At 43.8% G+C, this 25,407-nt stretch overlaps 1 protein-coding gene across 3 annotated transcripts in view; it reads left to right on the forward strand.

Annotated features, from left to right (window-relative positions):
• COL6A2 (collagen type VI alpha 2 chain) overlaps nucleotides 1–25,407 on the forward strand; it is a 479,211-nt gene that overhangs the window by 321,136 nt on the left and 132,668 nt on the right. For all 3 annotated transcript variants that reach the window (XM_030210351.1, XM_030210352.1, XM_030210353.1), the window contains exon 18: nucleotides 21,167–21,229. In XM_030210351.1, the coding sequence (XP_030066211.1) occupies nucleotides 21,167–21,229 (63 nt within the window). The remainder of the gene's footprint in view (nucleotides 1–21,166; nucleotides 21,230–25,407) is intronic.

Consider the following 25,407-nt stretch of genomic DNA (forward strand, 5'->3'; position numbering starts at 1 on the left):
GGCTGACAAATGCTTGCCTAATGTACAGCAGGGAGAGAAGGGAGAGCAGCCTGGTGGGCTGGTCTGGCTACAGGATTACTTTCACTTCTCCAGGGTGATGCTCTCCTTTTAGGCAGTGGCGTTCCTAGGATGGCTGACACCCGGGGGCGAGTCGCCGATGCGCCCCCCCCCCCCTGGGTGCAGCGACCCTCCCCCAGCGAAAGGACAACCCCCCCCCCCCCGGGTGCAGCGCGATCCCCCCCCCTGGCGAAAGGACACCCCCCCTGGCGAAAGGACACCCCCCCCGGGTGCAGCGCGATCCCCCTCGGTGAAAGGACACCCCCTCAGGTGCGTTTTTACCTGCTGGGGGGGGGGGGGGGTACCGCGCACCTGTTGGCTTCATTCGTTCCATGCTCCCTCTGCCACGGAACAGGAAGTAACTTGTTCCGGGGCAGAGGGAGCACAGAACGAGAGAAGCCGGCAGGCGCACGGCACCTCCCTAGCGGCGTGCACCCGGGGCGGACCCGCCCCCACTGCCCCCCATGGTACGCCACTGCTTTTAGGTGACCTCCCTCCTCCAAGGCAGCACAGGGGCTGCCGGACTGGAGGTGGGACTTCTGTACAAAGTCCCTGTAGGCCTCCTCTATGTACATAAGTATTGCCATACTGGGACAGACCAAAGGTCCATCAAGCCCAGCATCCTGTTTCCAACAATAGCCAATCCAGGTCACAAATACCTGGCAAGATCCCAAAAAAGTACAAAACATTTTATGCTGCTTATCCCAGAAATAAGCAGTGGATTTCCCCCAAGTCCATTTTAATAATGGTTTATAGACTTTACTTTAGGAAGCCATCCAAACCTTTTTAAAACTCTGCTAAGCTTACCGCCTTTACCACATTCTCTGGCAACGAATTCCGGAGTTTAATTACACGTTGAGTGAAGAAAGATTTTCTCCGATTCATTAGCTTCATTGCATGCCCCCTAGTCCCAGTATTTTTGGAAAGAGTAAACAGATGCTTCACATCTACCCGTTCCAATCCACTCATTATTTTATAGACCTCTAACATATCTCCCCTCAGTCATCTTTTCTCCAAGCTGAAGAGCCCTAGCCGCTTTAGCCTTTCCTCATAGGGAAGTCGTCCCATCCCCTTTATCATTTTTGTCACCCTTCTCTGCAGCTTTTCTAATTCCACTATATCTTTTTTGAGATGCAGCGACCAGAATTGAACACAGTATTCAAGGTGTGGTCGCACCATGGAGCGATACAAAGCCATTATAACGTACTCATTTTTGTTTTGCATTCCTTTCCTAATAATACTGAACATTCTGTTTGCTTTCTTAGCCGCCACAGCACACTGAGCAGAAGGTTCCAATGTATCATCAACAATGACACCTAGATCCCTTTCTTGGAAATTGGAAATGAAGACTGAACTATGCCCTGCTGTGCCTTCTAGAGGCTGTTAATGCTGGACACAGGGAGGATCTATACCTATAGCTATAATCTATCTATATATCTATATCTATATCTATCTATCTATTTCTCTCTCTCTTTCTCTCTCTCTCTCTATATATATATATATATATATATAGAAAGAGAGAGAGAGAGAGAGAAACATACAGAACACAGAGAGGAAAGGAGGAAGATGGTCAGTGCCTCCTATCGTGGAACCTTGCTTGACGTAGCTATAATTCAGGTTCCTCTTTCCCACATGCATCACTTTGCAGTTGCTCACATTAAATGTCATCTGCCATTTAGATACCCAGTCTCCTAGTCTCGTAAGGTCCTCTTGTAATTTTTCACAATCCTCTCGTGATTTAACGACTTTGAATAACTTGTGTCATCAGCAAATTTAATTACCTCATTAGTTTTTCCCATTTCTAGGTCATTTATAAATATGTTAAAAAGCAGCGGACCTCGCACAGACCCCTGGGGAACCCCACTAACTACCCTTCTCCATATATATCTGTCTCCCTCAGTTCCTCCAAGTCTGCTACTCTAGCCTCAAGAGGACAGACTTGTTCTCTGAGAGCTAGGAGCTCTCTGCATTGAGCACACACATATAATCTCTTACCAACTCGGAGATAATCATGCATGTGACACTCAATGCAAAAGACTGGATAGCAAATGTTCTCTAGCATCTCTGCTGGACTACTGTCTGCATCTTAGTGGTAGAGAGTTGTTTAATTAAAACTTCTTAAGGTACTATGGATATTAGATGAGTATAAAGAGCCTTAATATTATATGGTATAATATGTCATTTATTTAGTGTTTGCTTCTCAGAAACTAATTAAATGTAATTAAAACTGTAATGAAAACTCTCCTCTTATTATCCTAATTAGAATAATTGACTATAAATGTAGAGATGTGCCAGGTATGAGTGGGATTGGGGAGGGGGTTGGGAATGAAGACTGAACTAGGCCCTGCTGTGCCTTCTAGAGGCTGTTAATGCTAGACACAGGGAGGATCTATATCTATACAGTGGGGGAAATAAGTATTTGATCCCTTGCTGATTTTGTAAGTTTGCCCACTGACAAAGACATGAGCAGCCCATAATTGAAGGGTAGGTTATTGGTAACAGTGAGAGATAGCACATCACAAATTAAATCCGGAAAATCACATTGTGGAAAGTATATGAATTTATTTGCATTCTGCAGAGGGAAATAAGTATTAATCCCTCTGGCAAACAGACCTAATACTTGGTGGCAAAACCCTTGTTGGCAAGCACAGCGGTCAGACGTCTTCTGTAGTTGATGATGAGGTTTGCACACATGTCAGGAGGAATTTTGGTCCACTCCTCTTTGCAGATCATCTCTAAATCATTAAGAGTTCTGGGCTGTCGCTTGGCAACTCGCAGCTTCAGCTCCCTCCATAAGTTTTCAATGGGATTAAGGTCTGGTGACTGGCTAGGCCACTCCATGACCCTAATGTGCTTCTTCCTGAGCCACTCCTTTGTTGCCTTGGCTGTATGTTTTGGGTCATTGTCGTGCTGGAAGACCAGCCACGACCCATTTTTAAGGCCCTGGCGGAGGGAAGGAGGTTGTCACTCAGAATTGTACGGTACATGGCCCCATCCATTCTCCCATTGATGCGGTGAAGTAGTCCTGTGCCCTTAGCAGAGAAACACCCCCAAAACATAACATTTCCACCTCCATGCTTGACAGTGGGGACGGTGTTTCTTTGGGTCATAGGCAAGCATTTCTCTTCCTCCAAACACGGCGAGTTGAGTTCATGCCAAAGAGCTCAATTTTTGTCTCATCTGACCACAGCACCTTCTCCCAATCACTCTCGGCATCATCCAGGTGTTCACTGGCAAACTTCAGACGGGCCGTCACATGTGCCTTCCGGAGCAGGGGGACCTTGCGGGCACTGCAGGATTGCAATCCGTTATGTCGTAATGTGTTACCAATGGTTTTCGTGGTGACAGTGGTCCCAGCTGCCTTGAGATCATTGACAAGTTCCCCCTTGTAGTTGTAGGCTGATTTCTAACCTTCCTCATGATCAAGGATACCCCACGAGGTGAGATTTTGCGTGGAGCCCCAGATCTTTGTCGATTGACAGTCATTTTGTACTTCTTCCATTTTCTTACTATGGCACCAACAGTTGTCTCCTTCTCGCCCAGCGTCTTACTGATGGTTTTGTAGCCCATTCCAGTCTTGTGCAGGTGTATGATCTTGTCCCTGACATCCTTAGACAGCTCCTTGCTCTTGGCCATTTTGTAGAGGTTAGAGTGCAGTCCCCTCGCTCCAGCCCCTTGTCACTGCTATGCAAGAGGTAGCACACAGCCCACCCAAAATTACCTCCAATATTCAGTGCCGGTGCCTGGGCATGGTCCAGCACTGAATATCTGGGGATAATTTATTTGGCAACAATCAGTTTAAAAAAAAAAAATGCTGACCACTGCCAGTTGAATATTGGAGAGACTGTCCTCAAATCTCACCCTCTCTTAATCCATTTAAATCTGTTCTCTCCACCATGATCTCAGGGAAGTCCTCCCCCTTCCGGCAGGCAGGCAGCTAGCTAGCTATTCTAGCTATACCTAGGCTGCCGGTGCTCAGGTAGTAGCTGCAGGTTCTCCTGTGCCCTGGCTGCTGTGTTGCAGCAACCAGGGCAGCTGCTCACTTCCATGAAGTGGAAGTTGAGAATATAGGGGTGACCATGCACAAGGGTGAATTCTCAAGCTGGTTTCCATGATTGTGTCTGCTGCCAAACAAGCCTCTTTGAGGCCTGCACCCCAGACCCCTTAAATCTATTTCCATTTCCTTGGTTCTCTCCTCTTGATTCCTCGCAGAAGGTGGATCAGTTTTCTTCTGGCTATTTGGCTGGTTAATACTGTCAGATTGTGACAATTCCTTCTGAAGCTACTGCAGCCGTGAATGTTGTTTTGAGTTAAGGAAAGATTCCAAATTATTATGATTGCCATCATTGTCATTCTCTGTAAATGTAGCAACCAGAGCAACACTGATGGGAATCAGTTGATTCTGCATGCAGGGAACCATCAACAGCAACTTGTACCTTCTGGCATGTAACCAAGAGCTGACACTTAGCTTTGATTTTGTGCAAGTCTGACAACCACAGTTGAATCTAGAGGTATAGCCAAAAATGTTGTTTTGTTTAGCTTTCCATGTTGTTTACAATATTTTTCATTTTGTTCAATTTAAAAAAATTTCAGTTTGTGGACAATATTATCAATAGTGCACCATGATACCCAAATAATATGTCATTGCTTTTTCCTATAATTTCAAGTTAACAACAACCTGAAATGACATGGCAAATGTTGCTGACATTTCCCTATGTCATTTCAAATCCCTGGTTGATACATAAGATCTAGATACATAGATCAGTGAATCACTTCATTTTCAAAAAGGTTTTTCATGTATGCTACTAATATGCTCAAAAATAATTCACTGCTATTACTAATTTTGATATTTCCTGTTGACCCTTCAATCATGTTTCATGTAAATCCCATGTAAATACTGACTAGTCAGTATTCAGCTGATGGCAGAGTTTTATTTAAAAAGAAAATCATCACTGGAGGGAGTCATGTGATGCTGGGAGCAGCTCCAGACGTGCTGCCCTTGAGCTGCTCGGGTCCCCGTCCCTGATTTGGTATTGTCGCCTCCCTGACTGTCTGGTACTCTATTTTTTCCTCCAAGCCTCCTTACTCCATTTATGGCAAATACCTTACCAGATCTCTCATGGCATCTGCCTCTAATCCACTGAGAAGGAAGGGCGATCGCAGTCGAGTGCCTGAGAACAACATGGCAGTCTCTCCCCCAGCGCCACAATCACTGCCCAGCACCGACACATTAATTGCAGACCTCACTGAGTATGTAGTACGAACACTGGATTCCAGATTCTCACAGATCTCTGAGCAACTATCAGGACTCATGGAGCTTACATCTGAGCTTGCGCATCGAACAGGAGAGCTGGAAACACGTGTCTCAGAGATGGAAGATATTCCACAAGACCAGACCACGGAACTGACCCGCCTGCAGTGCCTTGCCCAAGAGCAACAACAGATTGATGATCTAGAAAATCGTTCCTGGAGGGATAACCTCCGGTTTGTGGGTCTACCAGAATCTATTTCAGACCACCAACTGAGGCAAACCTTGGAGAACTGATTGCTGGCAAATTTTCTCAAGGCAGGTGAGGTTCTGCTATTCATTTGGATCGGGTCCACAGAGTGGGACCACGGCACACACATTACTTGCGCCTCCATGTCTTGATCACAAATTTCATTGTTATACACAGAAATCTCAAGTGTTAAGAGCAGCTATGATGGACTAAAATACTAAGAAGAACTGGTGAAACTCTGCGCAGCCATTCGTTTGGATCGGCCCACAGAGTGGGACCACGGCATACACATGACTTGCGTCTCCATGTCATGATCGCAGATTTCATCATCATACACAGAAATCTCAAGTGCTAAGAGCAGTTGTGACGGATTAAAATATGAACTGGTGAAACTCTTCCAAGATTACTCTACTGTTCTTACAGTGCAACATTGGGCTTTTACTACTGCCTGCGCTAAGCTCATGGAGAAACACCAGCGCTTTGTGCCGCAGTATCCAGCCATGCTTCAAGTGTATGCAGATGGCCATTGGGTCTCCTTGTGCCTCACCAGAGGCGATCTTGGATTGAATAAACCATTCCGATTCTACATGATACCTTGGTTGCTTGAGGGCTTTCCATTATTGAAGTGGATTTGCATCCTGGACTACTTGCTCTGAGGTTGGAATTTTTGTGCAGTGGCATTACTCTATTGGGCTTGGAGCTTTGGATTGCACAGAACTGCATCCCTCTGCCTTTAAGACGCTATCCTGGGAGGTATAAGTTTTGATTGCTTATCTTTTTTGTAGTTACCTGTTTGGGGATGGGGCACCCATTGTCACTATAGTGACTTGTTACCTAACCCATCTTGTATGGGAAAAGTTCAGTCTACCATAAACATGGTGGGGTGTGGGGAGAGGGATGGAGGGGGTTGGGAGTGGGTGGGATGGGGTGGGGGTTGGTAAGGTTATTTTCATTACTCTTTGTGTTGTGGTGTGGATTTAATTGGTCACTAAATATTTGCTCTCTAAGAGCTGGCACTTCTAATTGTTCTATATTCCTGGTAGTATGCACCTATGTTGCCTTGTTTTCTTTTTCTGCTTCTTCTCCCCAGGTTGAGGCTGGGCAATCTGGGATAATAGGATCTTGGTCTGTTCGCATGTCTCCACTTTTAGTTGGGCCTCATGACTAGCTCCTCTACGCCCCGCTTTATATCATGGAACATTTCTGTGATCACTTCTCCCATTAAGCAATCCAAGATTCTCCTCCTTCTTAAACACCACAACGTCTCTATTGCTTGTTTCCAAGAAACCAAACTTTCTGACACCAAACATCTCAAATTGCGCCAGCAGTGGGTGGGAGACTGCCACGTCTCTTCCTCGTCCAGTCATCGGGGGGGGGGGGGGGCGGAGGAGTAGTGGTTCTTATACGGAAGGGCTTGCCCTGTACCTGTCACTCAATGGCATGAGACACTGAAGGCCATTATGTTTTAATTTTTCCTAACTACTGCGGCCATGAATATTATCTGTACACAGTATAAAGCCCAAAAGCTTATAATGTTGCATTTTTTAACACTATAGTGCATCTGGGTTTACAGAACAATAGTACCCCTTGGATATTACTTGGGGACTTTTAACCAAGTTTTCGATACCTCTCTAGATTGCTCTGCTCCTCAAGCATGCAATGTGTTTGGGCAGGGTAAGGGTAAACGTAGATCAATTGTTTGTATTCTTTCAAAATGTATAAAGACTAGGGGACACTCAAGGATGTTACATGGTACTACTTTTAAAATGAACAGGAGGAAATATTTTTTCACTCAATGAATATTTAAGCTCTGGAACTCATTGCCAGAGGATGTGGCATCAGAGCTTAGTGTATTTGTGTTTAAAAAAGGTTTGGACAAGTTCCTGGAGGAAAAGTCCATAGTCTGCTATTGAGATAGACATGAGGAAAGCCACTGCTTGTCCCTGGGATCAGCAGCATGAATCTTGCTACTATTCGGGATTCTGTCAGGTTCTTGTGACCTGAATTGGCCACTGTTGGAAGCAGGATACTGGGCTAGATGGACCACTGGTCTGACCCAGTATGGCTATTCTTATGTTCTTATATCTTTGCAAAATCCTCAATCTCTTGGATCCTTGGCGTCTCTTAAACCCCACATTGCAAGACTACATGCATCTTTCCTGAGTCCATCAGTCGTGGTCCCAAATAGACTACATATTACTCTCTACGTCGCTTTTCTCATGCGTAGCCAGCGCCAAGCTGGGGTCAATGGAGATCGCCAATCACACTATAATTTCGGTCGATCTGGAATTGGGCGCTTACCTAAGACATTGGAAATACCCCTCTTATCTAATTGTGGATTCGAACTTTTGCAGTTACTTTACAACAATGGGAATTTTATTCAGAGAGGAACAGCTCCCATCAGGGTACACCTATCTTATTTTGGGAAACTTCTAAAGCAGTTCTATGTGGGGACATCATTAGTTATACATGTGCACGAACAAGGAAACTGACCAAGTTATTATTAATTTAGAGCGTCGTTACTGGGAGGCAAAGAAGGCCCATATGAAGTGCCCTTCGACCACTAATTTTGAAGCCATGATGGCCACTTTGGCCACTCTAAATTCTTTTATCCATGAATGTACATGAAAATTGCTGCTCTCTCGTTGTTTCCACTATTATCATCATGGGAATAACCCAGGAAAGCTCTTAGCATGAATTGTGAAAGCATGATCCTCGTCTGAATTTATTCTCTTTTTGCAGACCCCAGATGACACTCGTTTACATTGTCCAGAAAATATTGTTCAATTGTTTTTTGATTATTTTTCCCACATGTATGCAGTGGACCCTGGGTCGGTGAGCCCTTTCCTGGTGGATTATCTTGAAGATTTGAGTCTTTCTAGGCTGAATAATGACATGAAAACTCAATTGAGTGAGCCATTATAGGCTCGCGAGATCCAGTAAGCGATTACGACCTTATCTTCTGGAATTGCACCTGGACCATACGGTTTCCCCATGGAATATCACAAGGTCTTATCACTTACAGCCTACAATGATTCAGTCATTTCTCAGGGTGCTTTCCCTCCTCGATCTAATGAAACCTTCATATCCTTAATTCCTAAACCGGGCAGGACTCCTGATCTTCCCAAATATTTCTGTCCAATTTCACTGTTAAATGTAGATGTTAAAAATCTTATCAAGGATTTTGGGAGATGGTTTGGCCTCCTTTATACCTCATCTGGTGGGCGACCATCAGGTGGAGTTTGTGCGGTGCCGACACTCTGTATTGAATGTCCACAGAGCACTTCTTGCAGTTGCACAAAGTCAGGCTTCTCGGGATCCTGTACTGCTGGTCAGTCTGGATGCTGAGAAGACATGTGACCATGTACATTGGGACTATCTCTTCAAGGTTTTGCATTACATAGGGATAGACGGTTGGTTCTTGCAAGCGATTTCAGAGCTGTATGCCTCACCAATGGTTACCCTTATGGTAAATGGTTTGTGCTCTTCCTCTTTCATAATTGCTAAGGATACATGACAGGGATGCCCTCTTTCCCCATTGTTGTTCCTCTTGTATTTAGAACCTTAACTATGTTCTATCATGCGAGACCCAGTGTCTGGCACGTCTTCTTTATCTCTCAATCAAAGTTCTTGCTTTTGCCAATGACAACTTTCTCACATTAATCAATCCCCAACATTCCTTGTCTCATCTCTTGGACACTGTTCATGAATTTGGTTACTAATCTACAAAAATCAATGGCACTTCCAATTCAGTTGTCTATTTGGGTCCATTGGGTGGGAGAGTTCCCTCTCCAGTAGGCAACACTCCACATCAAATACCTCAGTATTTATATCCCTGCAGACTTGAAACAACTACGTACTCAATTTTGCCCCACTTTGGACTTTTACGAGATCATCACTTTGGATGTGGCAGACCCTACTCATATCTTTATTTGGCCATGTGGCCCTTTATAACATGATTATTGTGCCAAAGTGGACTTATGACCTGCAGGTTCTTCCTTTATTTTTATTTCACTCTGAAGACCAAACTGCTCACCCAGTTTTTTTGGAGAGGGCACCGCTATCCTCTTTGTTCCCCAGACAAACATATTAAATAATCAGGGGGGCTTGGGGGTGCTGAAGGTTAAATTGCTATATATAGCTAGTTGCATGCGTCATTTGACAGCTTGGTTTCGTGGCACAAATTTTTTTTTTCACATGCCACCACAGAACTCAACCTACTATTGCCCCTTCATTTTAGCTTTTGGCCGTAATGCATATACCATCACATTTTGCATTTTTATTTATGCCATTGTGGAGAGCATGGTGTTGGCTGTGCAAGTCTTATCACTTCAAGTGATATCTCCCTTGTTGCCTTTATCGGGAAACTTATCCTTCCCAGTGTGGAGTTCTTTACCATCTTTCCTCCGCTGGAAAAGGGAAGGAATTATGTACCTTTTTCATGTTTTGTCTGAGGAGGGTGCTCTTAAATCCTTTGTAGACTTATGAACAGATGATAAACTCTCCCTTATTGACCAGTTTGCCTACAGACAACTGCAACATTATGTTGCCACCTTGCCAAGATCCTGTCTGACTTCTGACATGTGGGAGACTCTGGCCTCTTCGGTTTAGATGCCCAACGCTCAATTCCACTTAAATATTACCATGGACAACTGCGAGAGAATCTACCAACTTTCGACTATGACTCACTTGCTCAGAAATGGTCTCTGGAATTGGCCTGTTCTTTACAAGGTGCTGAGGTGAAAGCTTGCTTGCTCAGTACTTATACTCTTATAAGTGCAATGCTCTGGGAACTTCAATTTAAATTTATGTGCCTTTATCTCTCCCCACATAGAGCCTTCCGTGTCACAATGTACTCTACAGATGATTGCCCGAAGTGTTCAGGCTTTGGAGCCCATCTGGGTCATATGTTTTGGGCCTGCTCACCTGTTCTTCCTTTATGGACCCAGCTCTGTGCTCATGTCTCTCAATTCTGGCATGTTGTTTGGAAGCCAACCCCCTCTTTATTATTTTATGTGTTTCAGTTGAGGGGTCCAGTTCCGGCCAGTATGAGAGACTTTTTAAAGCGCTCGTCCCTGTTGGGTAAAAATATTATTCTTAGTCATTGGTTCTCAGCTGACTCACCAACAGTAATTCAATGATAGTCATCTATGATAACCCTGAGAACCTTGGAATATAGAGAAGTCCATGACCTTTCCTCTGCTAAAGGGGACCAATATTTTTGACTCTGGTCTCCATTTTAGGATACATTGATCCCGCTAGCTCATAGTAGAGTACTGAATGGTTAATATCACGACACGCTTTGTGAAAGTATTGGATGGGAAAAAGGTTATTCTCACAGTTCTTGGCCATCAGTTATGTAGCAGGCATTTCTGTTTGATCTCTTGTAATTTACACATGCACTTAATTCATTGTCCCGCTGTTATATGCCCTGTTAAAATTTTGAAAAATAAAAAAATTTGTTGGAAAAAAAATCATCACTGACTAAATTAGACCTGGATATTTAATGCTGGGCCATGTCTAAGCACCGGAATTGAATATCCAACTATCACAGGAAATGTGCTGGCCACCATAACCTATGTGAGTTCTGGCTGATATTGAACTGGGACCCACATAAAAGGAATCACATTTCCCCTCTCTTGCCCCCACAACCATATCCAGTCCTCCTTCCCAGCCTTCCCCTCCCCCCCCCCCCCCCCCCCCCACAAAGTGTAAGCAGGCACACCTTTTAATAGGCACTCCAGTGTTTCACAAGTATATACAAAATAAGGGAAATATAAAGCAATAGGCAAATTGTCCAAAGTGTTAAGGTAAACTGTTAACAATACTGAATATAATACTTCATCATAGAAACATTAGAAGGTCTCCTTGAGGGTATTCCACTTACTCCCCCCCCCCCCCCGACCTCCAAACAATTCCAAGCAGACACCCCCTGAACCTCCCTTAACAGGTTTGGTGGTCTACTGGTGGTTGGGGCAGGACCAAACTCACGCCTGCCCCATGTGGCTCTTGATTTAAAATTGAAGTTTCGACCTCTAGTGGTTTTTTTGCATTACTGCTGCTACAGGATGACCCCGGCCAGAGATAATACCACAGGATTACCACTAGATGTCACTGTGCCCACTGGAACTCTCTCCCATCATTTACTACCAAAATATATTTTAGTTGTATTTTGTCTGGCCAAAGATGGCCTAGATAATCCCAAATAAAAAATATACACTGTAGCTGGTCCCCAGTGAATCCCCTCATTTGCAAGATGGATCTGTAGGGCTACAGAACAACTTTTATATTTTGATTAGTCCAGAGAATTCAAGAAGGGAGCACTCAATCTCCACGTGAAGGGCACTTCTGTAAACTGGGTGTTAACATTTTTGCGCCCATTGCATGTGCAAATATTTAGAATACTGTACAGGTATGGGATTTGCTTTACAAGACGTATGAGGAGAGACTTGCGGACCTGAACATGTATACCCTGGAGGAAAGGAGAAACAGGGGTGATATGATACAGATGTTCAAATATTTTAAAGGTATTAATCTGCAAACGAACCTTTTCCGGAGATGGGAAGGCGGTAGACCTAGAGGGCATGAAATGAGATTGAAGGGTGGCAGACTCAAGAAAAATGTCAGGAAGTATTTTTTCACAGAGAGAGTGGTGGATGCTTGGAATGCCCTCCCGCGGGAGGTGGTGGAGATGAAAACAGTAACGGAATTCAAAAATGCGTGGGATAAACATAAAGGAATCCTGTTCAGAAGGAATGGATCCTCAGAAGCTTAGCGGAGATTGGGTGGCAGAGCCGGTAGGGGGAGGAGGGGCTAGTGGTTGGGAGGCAGGGCTAGTGCTGGGCAGACTTCTACGGTCTGTGCCCTGAAAATGGCAGATACAAATCAAAGTCAGGTATACACATAAAGTAGCACATATGAGTTTATCATGTTAGGCAGACTGGATGGACCGTACAGGTCTTTCTCTGCCATCATCTACTATGTTACTATCCAGCTTATTTTCGAAAGTGATAGGCGCCCATATTTCGACCCAAACTTGTACAGCGCTGCGTAACCCTGGCAGCGCTATAGAAATGCTAAGTAGTAGTAGTAGTAGAGATGGGCGGCTATCTCGCAAAGGCACCCAAATTGGTATAATCGGAAGCCGATTTTGGGCGCCTTCAACTGCACTCCGTCGTGGAAACGGCCAAAGTTGATGGGGGCGTGTCGGAGGCGTGAAGGCGGGACTGGGGCGTGGTTATCGGCCGAGGAGAGATGGGCGCCTTTGGCCGATAATCGAAAAAAATGGGCGCCAGCGAGAATTTAGGGCACTTTTTTTGGACCCTTTTTTTTCACGAACAAGTCCCAAAAAAGTGCCCTAAATGACCAGATGACCACCGGAGGGAATCGGGGATGACCTCCCCTGACTCCCACAGTGGTCACTAACCCCCTCCCACCACAAAAAAAGAACTTTCAAAACTTTTTTTCCAGCCTGTATGCTAGCCTCAAATGTCATACCCAGCTCCGTCACAGCAATATGCAGGTCCCTGGAGCAGTTGTTAGTGGGTGCAGTGCACTTCAGGCAGGTGGACCCAGGCCCATCCCCCCCTACCTGTTACACTTGTGGAGCTTAATGCTGAGCCCTCCAAAACCCCCCCAAACCCACTGTACCCACAAGTAGGTGCCCCCCTTCACCCCTTAGGGCTATGGTAATGGTGTAGACTTGTGGGCAGTGGGTGTTGGGGGGGATTTGGGGGGCTCAGCACACAAGGGAAGGGTGCTATGCACCTGGGAGCTCTTTTAATGTTCTTTTGTAATGTGTCTAGAGAGAATCCACGTACGTGGAGAACTCTGTAGATCCCACGGGGCGTAAAGAGCCAGGGTATCCAAAGACTGAAACCAAGGTAAAATTAAAATATATGACGTTTAATAGTTTTAAAACAAATAATAATAAAACAATTTTACATAGAAATGAAGACTGTAAAAAATCCTTCTCTTTCTGTGTAATAAATCCCATTCTGGAGGCTATATCCACTAGCTCTTTGATATCCTTCTATATATCTTCCGTAGGATCCTTATCCAAGGGTACATAGAATTCATGATCATCTAGTTGCCTCTTAATCTCATTAATGTAATTAGTCCTATTTGTGACCACGATTCCTCCGCCCTTATCAGTAGGCTTAATAACAATATCATTGTTATTAGCTAGATCTCTGATAGCCTGACGCTCAGTTGTACTGACGTTATAGTGGCGTGGTCTTTTGTTTTTTTTAAAGACCACGTCAGTACCGTTAATCCCATCATTCATACTGGATACTACTCATATGATCAATATTTTGCAGGATTATGAGGGGTCACTCACAGATACTATACCTGTTACAATGGACATAGAATCATTATATACTAACATTCCGCAGAAGGAGGCCCTCAGGATCATTGAAAAAACATTACAAGGCAGATCAACACATAGACGGATTCCTAATCATATGATTCTGACATGTGCAACCATTGCACACACACAGAATTATTTTGGTTTTGAAAGAACTTTTTACCAGCAGATAAAGGGCACGGCTATGGGCTTGAGTATGGCTCCTGACATAGCTAATCTTTATGTCGGAGATTTTGAAAAGCAATATTTGACATCACATCCATTCAAACAATACATCAAGATTTATCGTCGGTATATAGACGACATTTTCATCTTGTGGCAAGGTGATGAAGATACCCTACTTTCTTTTTTTGAATGGATTAATGCTCAGGATCCAAACCTTAAGTTTAAATTTGATTACAATAATCATCAAATCAGTTTTTTGGATCTCACAATCCAGAAGGACGATTATTTGTTCAATACAACCATCTACAAGAAGCCCACCGATCGGAACACTTTTTTGCATTACTCCAGTTACCATAACCCTAAATTGAAAAGTAACCTCCCCCTGTGTCAATTTCTTCGCCTTCGGCGCATCTGTATGGACTTTGAGGAGTTCAATTCACAAGCCACATTCATGGGCAACAGATTTACCACTAGAGGCTATCCACCAAAACACATCGAGGCGGGCTATACCAAAGCATTAGCTCAGAACCATGAAGCTCTCCTTCAACCCAATCGACAGAAGAAGAACCCAGACATCGTGTGTACACTCAAATATTCATTTTTGTCTAAGCACATTGCTAAGTCCATACGTAAACATTGGCAGATATTGGAGGGCCTCGAGTGTTTTAGCAACAAAGAATTGCATATTCAAGGAATAAAAACTTGAAGGAATTTTTAGTCCCCTCTACTCTGTCAGATATTAGTGATCCTCTGGACAGTCTTCATTTAGGACACAGGAGTCATTTTCTATGTAAAATTGTTTTATTATTATTTGTTTTAAAACTATTAAACGTCATACATTTTAATTTTACCTTGGTTTCAGTCTTTGGATAGCCTGGCTCATACTCCCACCTTTTTTATTTTCTTTTGTAATGTGTAAAAGTGCTCCCTAGGGTGCCCAGTTGGTGTCCTGGCATGTGAGGGGGATCATTGCACTACGAATCCTGGCCCCTCCCATGACCCAATGCCTTGGATTTGTTCGTTTTTGAGCTGGGTGCCTTCGGTTTCCATTATTGCTAAAAACCGATAGCGCCCAGCTCAAAAATGCCCAAATCCTAGGCATTTGCCCCGCACAACCCATATTATCGAAAAAAAGATGGGCGCCCATCTTTTTCCGAAAATGCGGTTTGTCCCACCCTTTTGTATGGCCGCCCACGGAGATGGGCGTTCGCGTTCGATTATGCCCCTCCACGTAGGTCTTTATCTGCCCTCATTTACTATGTTACTATGTTACTATCATGCTTATTTTCGAAAGAGAAGGATGCCCATCTTTCGACACAAATCGGGAGATGGGCGTCCTTTTCGCAAGGTCATCCAAATCGGCATAATCGAAAGCCGATTTTTTGACACCCTCTACTGCTTTCCATCGCGGGGGCGACCAAAGTTCACGGGGGCGTGTTGGCAGGGTAGCAAAGGCGGGGGGGCATAATTGGGAGATAGTCGTCCTCGGCCGATAATAGAAAAAAGAAGGGCGTCCCTGATGAGCAGTTGACCGACTTTACTTGATCCATTTTTTTTCACGACCAAGCCTCAAAAAGGTGCCCAAACTGACCAGATGACCACCCCTTACTCCCCCAGTGGTCATTAGCCCACTCCCACCATAAAAAACAAGTTTAAAAATACTTTTTTGCCAGCCTCTATGCCAGCCTCAAATGCCATAAGTCCATCACAGCAGTATACAGGTCCCTGGAGCAGTTGTAGTGGGTACAGTGTACTTCAGGCATGCGGACCTGGGGGGAGGTTTGGGGGGCTCAGCACCCAAGGTAAGGGAACTATGCATCTGGGAGCAATTTCTGAAGTCCACTGCAGTGCCCCCTAGGGTGCCTGGTTGGTGTCCTGGCATGTCAGGGGGACCAGTGCACTACAAATGCTGGCTCCTCCCACGACCAAAGGGCTTGGATTTGGATGTTTTTAAGATAGACGCCTTTGGTTTCCATTATCACCGAAAACCGAGGACGACCATCTCTAAGGTCGACCTAAATGTCAAGATTTGGGCGTCCCCGACCATATTATCGAAATGAAAGATGGACGTCCATCTTATTTTGATAATATGCATTACCCCGCCCCTTCGCCGGAACATCCTTAGAGATGGACGCCCTTAGAGATGGTCGTCCCCATTCTATTATGCCCCTCCATTATGTAATACTAGCAAATATGCATGTGTGTGTCAGTATACTACTTTTAAACTATTCTCTAAATGCACAACTATTTTGTTTAATCTGTATTTGCAAGGAGGGCATTCACATGGGTAGAATATGGACTGGACATAGGTGGGTCCCTCACTTAATGCATAGCTTGAGTCACATTAGGCATTACTGCAGTCTAAATGTGACAATGCTGGCTCATGGCAATTCTGGGGAATTCACTGAAAGTAAGTCATTCTTTATGTACTTCCTCTCAAATGTTATTTCCTTAAAATATTTCTCTTGAAATTGCCCATAAAATTTCTTTGGCTCACCTCCCACAATTAACTCCCAGTCACAAACCTATTTGCCCACTGTTTCCTCCCAAATTTTCCATGATGCCTGTTTGCTAGGGGTGTGCATTTGTTTGTTGCATTTGGGTTCACTTGAGTTCCTATAAAAGTTTTAGTGTGCACAAATTGATTTTACAAGTTAGCACGTATATAACTGATTTGTACATGTAAAAAAAAAGTTGTAGTTCACATAAAATGTGAACATTAAAAACAAATGTGTGAGGAACCAAAAAGACACCCAAAATCAGGAACATTTTCGGAAAAATCCAAAAGCAAACTGAAAAACTGTTGGCTATGTACATCCCTACTAACAGCGCTGCGTACACCTCGTAGCACTTTAGAAATGATAAGTAGTAGTATTTACCATCTCCTTAGATTCACTGAAGTAAATCCCTTGCTGCTATTTCCCTCTCAGTATTCCTATTTAAAATTTTCCCCTGAAACAATTCCCCCATTGAACAAGATATACTATCTGCCTAATAAAGAAATTAAAGAGAATCTACAGACTTTACCACAAATACAAGGAGAGTTAAATATTTCAGATATTCTTGAAACATCTTTAACATCAGTAACTGACAGACAAATTTTTACTTGTTTCATTTATTTTTCAACAAGACCAAGAGGGCGTGAGAAGATTAGCTTTAAAAAATTTACAAACATTATTTTATGGAGGAAAAATATGGGTCTTTCCTGATGTCACCAAGCAAACGCAAGAGAGAAGAAAAGCTTTTCTGGCATTAAGGACTGAGACTATAGCTCTTGGAGCATTATTTAATTTAAATTACCCTTGTAAATGTAATATTAAATTTATGGGAACGAAGTATGTTTTTCTTATGCCAGAGCACTTAAGATAGTTTATTGATAAAAAAAAAATCTTGAGACCTACAGGAACAACATGATCATGATCTATGAAACAGGAATACTATAAATATTATGGTGGATAACGTGTTAGGCCTTTTCTTATATATATAAAATTTATGTTTAAATCTCATCTTCTGAGTTTATAACGGCTCTCCACTCCCACTAAGGTGGTCTAATATAAGATGTACAAACAATATCTTATTGAGATTTGCTTCTTAATATTATGCTTGTCTGATTTTTCCTGTTCAAGTTGTAATGCTTGTAAAGAATATAAATTTATAAAATTTAAAAAAAAAGTATTCCTATCATGTCACCCATTCACTTGAACTTTGGTTCTGGCACCTTCCCTTGCCTGCATCACCAGAGCCCAGGATAGAGGGCAGTAGGGAATGTGAAGCTAGATGTAGCAAGTCGTAAACAAGCCTCAGGATCCCGCTCCTCTGTAGCTCTACAGTGTTAGTAGACAGTACCAAACTGGCTCTTTTCCTTCCTAGCATACATTCCAGTTTCTGCAGTGGATCACAGCAAGTGACTTTCTTCCAAACTCATATTGTGAACTGACGGTCAAAATTTTCAGCTCAATTACAGCCTGAGTTCGACAAAAATATTGAAATATCGCTGCAGATTCAATTACGTTTGGTTTTAGGTGTGGGTTCACCCTCTTAATGGGAGGGAGATTGTGTGTGGTATGAATGGATCAGATTATACTGAACCAAGGCAGACAGAATGTGTGGATGAAGAGAAGTGAAAGGAGAATGGTGGGGAAGACTTGGGGTTGGGGAGAGAAGAAAGAATGTTTGGATTTTCAGGGCTTCCCTAGCACTTGTTTTGGTCTCATGAATCCTCCTCATGTTTTCACCTATTCTGCTCTGTCCTTTTGAATATGGCCTGGCTAGTCCTGCCATGATTTGTTTTTACTTTTTTTATTGGCCAAGACAGTGTCATTGGAAATGCTTGAACACATAGGCCCAGATGCACTAAACGTTTTTGCTTGTTAAATGAGCCTTTAACGAAGAATTTTCTACCCGTTGGATGCACTAAAGCCCATTTTCCGACGATGGTAGCAGCTAACGAAAATGGAATGCAGATGAGCAATTAGTCTACAAACCCTATTGAAATGACATGCACTAACATTTCCCGATTAGTTTAACGCACGAAAAGTGAACAAAACACCGTGAAATCTAACGAGAGGTCTGTACCTCTCGTTAGGGCTGTCCACTAAAAATTTTAATGTAAAAACCAAAAACAAAACAAAACGAGGGGGGCGAAAACGCGCGTCAGGGGCATCCTTTATTGATGCCCCAGGTCGCCGCTGCTCCCCTCTCCGTCTACACCAATATAAAAGTACAAAAAAAAAAAGGATCGGGAGGGGGGCAAGGGCGCTCATCCGGAGCGTCCTGTATGGACGGCCTTGCCCCCCCCCCAGCTGCTCCCCGCTTCCGCCGCTTCTCCCCCCCCCCCCACGAAAAAGCGAAATTTTAGTAGTCCCGGTCCCCCTCCCTTCCTGTTCCTCTGTTTTGCCAAAGCTCCGCCTCCCATCATTCCTCCACCCCGTGCCCCGCCCCCGCCGCTCCCCCCTCCACCGAGACCCCCCTCCGTAGGCTACTTACGTCAGAAGGAGGCGGGCCTAGGCCGGGGAAGAAGAGACGTTATGAAGACTCTGCGACCAACAACAGATGCAACAGATCTTCTTCCTGCCCATGCAGCGCCTTCAGAAAGAGGTGAGAGGCGCTGCTCGGGCCCGTAATATGGAGGGGGGTCTCAGTGGAGGGGGGGAGCGGCATAGTCAACCTCAGGGGGGGGCGGCGGGGGCAGGGCACGGGGTGGAGGAATGACGGGAGGCGGAGCTTTGGCAAAACAGAGGAACAGGAAGGGAGGGGGACCGGGGCTACTAAAATTTCACTTTTTCATGGGGGGGGGGGGGAAGCGGCGGAAAACGGGGGGCAGCGGGGGGGGGGCAAGGCTGTCCATACAGGACACTCCGGATGAGCGCCCTTGCCCCCTCCCGATCCTTTTTTTTTTGTACTTTTATATTGGTGCAGACTGGGTAGCCACGTGTATGTGTTGTGGCTTTTTTGTTTGTTTGTTTTGACGTTTGCGGCATGCGCAGAGCAACCACCATAATGCTTGGCTGCTCTGCGCATGCTTTAGGGGCCGTTTAACGATGGGGATAGCGAATGTGTGATACATCCTTCTTTTCAATACCGCACCGAACATTTCTGAAGCGTTTGTTTTTAGCATTCTTCGTTTTTTCATATTCGTTAAGCACTTTTACGATTTTGATATTTTAACGTTTGGTTGATGCATCTGGGCCATAATCATTTTGAAAATTTGGCTCCTATGCCACAAAACACTGAGCTGCATTACTGAACTTTTTGGATGGCCCAAAGGAACCCCTTTTCCATATGTCAGAACATTGGGTAACTCCTATTGAGCCTTGATAACAGCCCTTGGAACTTTTATCTATCAAGCAACATAACAGCACTCAAGTATTTTACAAATATATACAAGATAAAGGAAATAAAAAGCAAAAGGCAAATTGTCCAAAGTGTTAAGGTAAATTGATGACAATACTGGTTGTAACACTTCATTATAGAAATGTAGAAGGTCTCCTTGAGGGTATTCCACTTACTTCCAACTCCAGTATCTCTCATATACTTGGTAGGTGGTAGATACAACTCCTTTATCTTCAACATTAAGTTTCCTAATCTCTCCCAGATAGTATATATTATTTTCCTTATTTGGTTATAGCAATTGGATTACTGAGCTTCTAGTATCTCTATTAAGTAAGAAGCAACACGAGTGCTATGTTCTTATCCCAGTGGTGATGATAGTTCGTTCTCTTTCAGATGGTATAGGTTCCCTGAGTGCTGAATGCTTACCTGTGTGAATACATGTAGGATAAATCCCTGGTTATGTGAAACGTCCCCTGACATAACTAGGAAGACAGAATTCACCAATGTCACTGCATGTAGCCTTCAGACCCTTCCCCAATTGGGGTCTACAGATGTTAGTAGGTTTAATCATTGTTGTTAGCTGACCAAGGTTTAGGATCCAGTTTCTCTGTGATCAGATCTTCTGCCTTAGGGGGGCACTCTGAGAGGGGGACTACCCTCTCTGATTAGGTCTTTCCTAGTTTACTTTTTTTATACTGATAGTGCTTTATAAGAAGCCCTATTTATATATAACGTGCATGTAACATGGGTGTTGTTGATGCCATTGGGATGAAATTTACAGTGACTTGTTATTATAATACCATTATTTAATATGAAAAGCAACTTATTTATATATTAAGATTAAATATTCAAAACCCCATTGAGCAGGTAATATATACAGGTAAAAGTACCTAATCATCTTAACACAGGTATTCATCAGAAAATAACTGGCTGCTTTTTTGGCAGAATATTCACCAATATGAGCTAGATTTAGACTTGTTATTTATGTGATCTGTTACACAGTTAACATATAGCCAGTTATCAATGACTGGCTAAATTTATGTGCCTTGTAAATTTGAGCAAACAAATAACCAGGTTAGGAGGGGGAGGCAGTTAGCCATATACATCTTTTGAATATCAGCCCTGCAGTAAACATGCCACTCACATGTTATCACTTATTAAGACTTTTTCATTTGATACTTGCACCATGCATACTGTTCATTACCTTTTTGCACTCTATATAACTTTTATTTCTTCTTTTCACCAGGGTTCTCGGGGTGATCCAGGTGATATGGGAGAGAGAGGAAATCCTGGGCCTGCTGGACCTAAGGTACAGTCACCTACGTAATATATTATTGTACTGTACAGAGTATTTTTTTAGGTTCAAACTTTATTGACTTTTAAAAACAGTAACAATATTAATAAAACAACATCAAACCCCCACATCCTATATAGGAAGCATAATAGCAAAAGTACTGGATAGCCCCCCCCCCACCCCCCCGAGCTTCAGTCCTTTATTTCTTCATACTTCTGAAGTGGTGACCATATCTTCAAAAATGTATCCAGTCACCCAAATTGCTCCAGCAATATGTTCATACTTGTAGATCTGACAAAGTGAATTCCACAAAAAACACACATTTAAGTTCATAGCATGTTTCCAATTTTGTATTATCATTTGTAAAGCTACCACCACCATGAGTCAAAAAACGTCTACCTGTTTTGGTCCCACACAAAGTTGTTAGGGAAACAAATACTACATGTACATCAGGGGAGTCTGCCCCCCAGATTCTATATATGGTGCTCAGATTTATGTTCCCAAATTTATATGGGTGCTTTAGATGCATGTGTTTAATGACATCAATAATTGAGGGTCAATGTTAATTGGCATTCATTAATGTTTTCATTTGCATTGGGCTGTGCACTATTCTATAAGGCAGTGCACCTAACTCCCATAACACATATCTCAAAAGGGGGCTTGTCCATGGAAGGAGCATGGGTGTTCAAAGGCAATCCAAAAATTTGTGCATGTAATTATAGAATACTGGACCAGTGAGCCTAATTTGGGTGCCAACATTGACACCAGGTTTCAGCAGGTGTAAGTCTGGCACCCAAAGTTAGGTGCAAAATCCACATTTAAATGCTATTCTGTAAAGGATGCACGCCCTTTAAAAAATAGCGCCTAACCAAATCTTACTAGAAATTAAAAACCAGTGGGCAATAGAATAATAGATAATCCAAAGTTACAATAGCCATTGCACATCTCCTGGCTGTTTTGCTTTGCTTTGAATATTGACTCCCATTAATTTTCACATTTGACATGTGGTAAGTGTAAAAAATTACAACACTTTAGTAAATAGGTCCCTAAGAGTTAGAACCTCCTTGAGTCTGAATTGTTATTGATGCCATTAACTTTTAAGGATACAAAGAACATCACCATTCAAATATTTCAAAAAGTGCCTCAGTAAAAAACATAGGGTTTGTACTGAACTTTGATTTACTATAGGAGTTACAAACCTGTGGTACTACAGTACTGTAGGATGCTGATTTCAGTGTTAAAGGAATAACTCTGCTTGCAAGCCCCCTTGCAAGCGGAGTTATTCCATTAGCCTGGGAGCATCAGGCCACTATGCTGGCACCCTAACATTTTATATTGGTGGCCACAGCACCCCCCCCCCCCACAGTGCTACCCCAACCAGACTATTATCCAACCAAACAGCCCCCCACCCCCATCCCCTGGGCCTATTTTACTTGAATCTCTAATCATCTAGGTGGAGAGATCCCCAGTCACTCCTGCCCTTGCTGGTGCTAGCATGAGGGTGGAACAGAAGAAAGGAAATGATGTTGACGGGAATGGCAAATGATATTGATGGGAATGGCAGAGATTTGAAGAGATGGGAAAGACAAAGGAATAAAGAGATAGAAAACTGGAGACAAAATGAGAGAGCCATGGAGAAGATAGATTGGTGGATAAAGTTGAAGAGCAGAGGAAATGTGCATAAACTGAGAAAGGCAAATACACAAACAGGTAGAAATGCCTCTACGAAAAGTCACAAAGCAAAGCAATAGTAGAGGATGCCACAAACCATGACCAGCCACGGAGATATGGTAAAACTCATTTATTAAAGCGTCAGCGGTTGGATCTCTGCTACATTGTGCTTCTGACACCACAGCCAGAATCTGACAGCACTGTTATCCTGCAGCACCAGGCATACCTTGCTTTTACTCTGTTGTAAAAGTTTGATTGTGAACCCTGAGGCAGGTGGTTATCTACCAAAAAACGTGTTGGGTCCAACCACTGGTACTTTAATAAAGGAGTTTTACCATATCTCTGTGGCTGGTTGTGATTTGTGGCATCCTCTAGTATTGCTTTGCTTTATAAACTGAGAAAGACATAAAGGGACACATATATAAGGAAGGGCAAATGAACAACAAGGTGAGAAAAGTCATACCTGCAACATTGCCTTCTTTTGGAAGAACTGGGCCCAGAAAAGAATTTGGACTAATGGGGATTCTGCTTGTAAAAAATGTTTCCTGATGTTTCAGGAGCACAAATGCAACTGTTTATTTGTTTTACTTATTGATTGATCTATTTAACCTCTTATATATCTCCTGAAAGTTATCAAAGCAGTGTACTTTCAAATATAATATGTATTTTTCTGTCCCTGGAGGGGGCCACAATTTTATTTATTTATTTATTTACATGGCTTGACATACTTCTATACCCCAAAATATGTCTACAGAGCGGTTTACAGTACTACTAACAAATTATAAGAGGAAGAGAAACAGAGAAAGCAGAAGATAAGAGCTAGCACAATGATAAAGAAAAGTTAGGAACAGGAGGGGAATGCTGAGGAAAAAAGATGAGTTTTCAGAGCTGATTTGAAATTAGTATAGGAGGATTCTAAATGGAGGGAGGAAGGGAGAGCATTTCATAGTTTTGGACCAATATAACTCAATGCAACAGGCATATAGGGAATAAGATGAGATAAGTAGTCTGGAGTGGTGAGAGTGCAGGATTTGAACACTTTAAATTAAAATTTTGTACTGAATGGAGCCAGTGTTCATGATAGAGAAGTAACATGGTTGAAAGGCTTTGTGTGGTAGAGATGGCGAACAACAGTAGATTGTCCCAGTTGCAGATGTTTTAAGAACTGGAGAGGCAGGCTGGATGGAGTAGAGAGAATTACAGTAGTTAAGACGAGTGACCACCAGAGAAAGTAGAAAGGCACTGACCAATGATAGCAAGATAATGAAGCAGACAGCACATATATTATAATTTGCATTAATCAGTCACAAACTCAAGGAATTTGAGCCCTTGGACTGCTGCTAGAGACTGGCTAGCAGTGGGCGAATCAACCGGCTAGAACTGGAGAAGTTGGAATGCCAGACTGGAGCTAGAATGCTGGACTGGAGCTAGAATTCCAGACTGGAGCTTGGAAGCCGGACTGGTGGAAGATGGACTGGAGCTGGAAAGCTGTACTGGAGCTTGGAAGGCAGGAACAGGGCTTGGCTGGAGCAGAACCAGGAATAGGACTAGACAAGATGAGGCAGAAGCAAAGCTGGGCAGGAACAGGGTGAAGGAATAAGGTACAAATTTGGCAGGGCAAACAAGACAGGGCACAAGACTAGGCAGACAAGGGAGGACTCAAGGCAAGTATAATCCGTTGGGTTGGTCGTGAGCACTTGGGCCCTGGCCGAGGCCAGCAGGGCGCCGACCCAGGCCAAGGGAAGACCGACCCACCACCACACACTCCAGCTACACAATACCCCTAAGCTACCCCTCCCCGCAGTCCCTCAGGAAGAAGGGAAATAGGCAAACAAGCGGGCCTCGCTGCCAAACTGGAACCCACGCACACAGAGCCACTCGTGCGGGCCTCACAGCTGAACAGGAACCCAGACACACACAGGAGGGGGAGAAAGAACCCAGAGGGCCCCCGGGACCCCAAGATGCCAGGCACACGCTGAACACCAGCGATAGGGCAGAGGGAGAAACGAAAGAACCAGAGTGGGCCACGCCCACCCAGGGGACTAGCGCAGGACAGGGTAACTAACACAGCAACCCCCCCCCCCCCCCACCAGGGTAGGAAGCCCCAGGCAGAAGCCAGAGGAACCAGACACAAAAGGAAGGCAGAAAGCCTTTGCCTCAAACCCACTGTAGACAGAGGCAGACAGAACACAAAGGGTTAAGCTTGTAGAGCCAGACGGCACACCAGGGAGAGAGAGAGTTCCATAAATCAACAAACAATCAGAGAGAACAGAAGGAGGGCCGACAGAACAAACACACTGGCAGAGGCAGGAACACAATACACACAGTACACAAAGGGTTAAACTCACTGAGCCAGCAGGCCGGGACACTGGGAAGAGAAATCCTTAGAGTAAACAAACAACCGGAGAGGACGCTCTCAGACAAGCAGCCTAGCTGAGACCAGAGCTGAACAAAGCCCAGCCCCCACTGAGGAACAAGCAGCTGCCAGCCAAGGGAAGCCCAGCTGGAGGCAAGAGAACTAA

The sequence above is a fragment of the Microcaecilia unicolor genome, chromosome 7, assembly GCF_901765095.1.
Source record: "Microcaecilia unicolor chromosome 7, aMicUni1.1, whole genome shotgun sequence".
NCBI classification, from domain to species: domain Eukaryota; kingdom Metazoa; phylum Chordata; class Amphibia; order Gymnophiona; family Siphonopidae; genus Microcaecilia; species Microcaecilia unicolor.